Below are 846 nucleotides of genomic sequence, written 5' to 3' on the forward strand. Positions count from 1 at the left end.
AGAATTCTAGTGGGGCTACATCTAGCACACTAGATAAAGTCCATTCTAAATACAGCTATAAAGACTAAAGATATTAGAATTATGCTAAATACATATTCCCCTTTCTCCCTTTCCCTCCACATCACATCATACCACCTCCACTCCACACACACATGTGATATGACTATATTCGAACAAGGGAGTTTTTTTCTTTTTAAACAAACATATAGACTTATACATCCAAATGAGTAGGGCTGTACCTTTTAAAGAAATCACTTTTGGAAGTTATATATACATTCCAACAAGGCTACCATCACACAGAATTTTTCTGGAATCCCTCTTTTAGAACACAGGCTCTCCAGATTTAATGTGCAAAAAGATCACCCAGGGAACATGTTAACAATGCAAATTTTTAGAGATTTGGATTTAATTGGTGGGATGTGATCAGGGAACCGGTATTTATAACAAGCACTCCAGGTAAGATCATTCCAGACCACTCACACGTAATCTGTGAGAAACAGTACTTTAGAGTAACCTCCAGAGTCATTTCACAAGCCACATAAGTATATCAAACTCTGTGTACATGTTCACATAGCACACTGAACACCTATTTTATTCTTTCAAAATCTTCATTCTTTCTGATTGAACATATTAGTACAGATATGCACAGAAGTGTCTATTTGCAAATAACAACAACATACCTCCATGAAAGAGATTCCTAAGCTCCAGACATCAGAATGAATTCCATACTGCTCCCCTGAAATTCTTTCAGGCTGCAGGAAAACAGAAAGAAACTTGTGAGGTGATGTAAGCTACTCCAAGAAACACAGATTGAATAAGAGCTTCAACTAAGGTGGGGAGCTACTA

General features: G+C 37.0%; 1 protein-coding gene across 1 annotated transcript in view; it reads right to left on the bottom strand.

The window, feature by feature from the left end:
- Positions 1-608: 608 nt before the first annotated feature.
- LOC103598824 (dual specificity mitogen-activated protein kinase kinase 5) overlaps positions 609-846 on the bottom strand; it is a 151,557-nt gene continuing 151,319 nt past the window's right edge. Inside the window, exon 16 of the mRNA XM_008582877.1 lies at positions 609-752. Coding sequence (XP_008581099.1) covers positions 609-752 — 144 coding nt within the window. The remainder of the gene's footprint in view (positions 753-846) is intronic.

The sequence above is a fragment of the Galeopterus variegatus genome, unplaced genomic scaffold (genome assembly GCF_000696425.1).
Source record: "Galeopterus variegatus unplaced genomic scaffold, G_variegatus-3.0.2 Scaffold2749, whole genome shotgun sequence".
In the NCBI taxonomy this organism is placed as follows: Eukaryota; Metazoa; Chordata; class Mammalia; order Dermoptera; family Cynocephalidae; genus Galeopterus; species Galeopterus variegatus.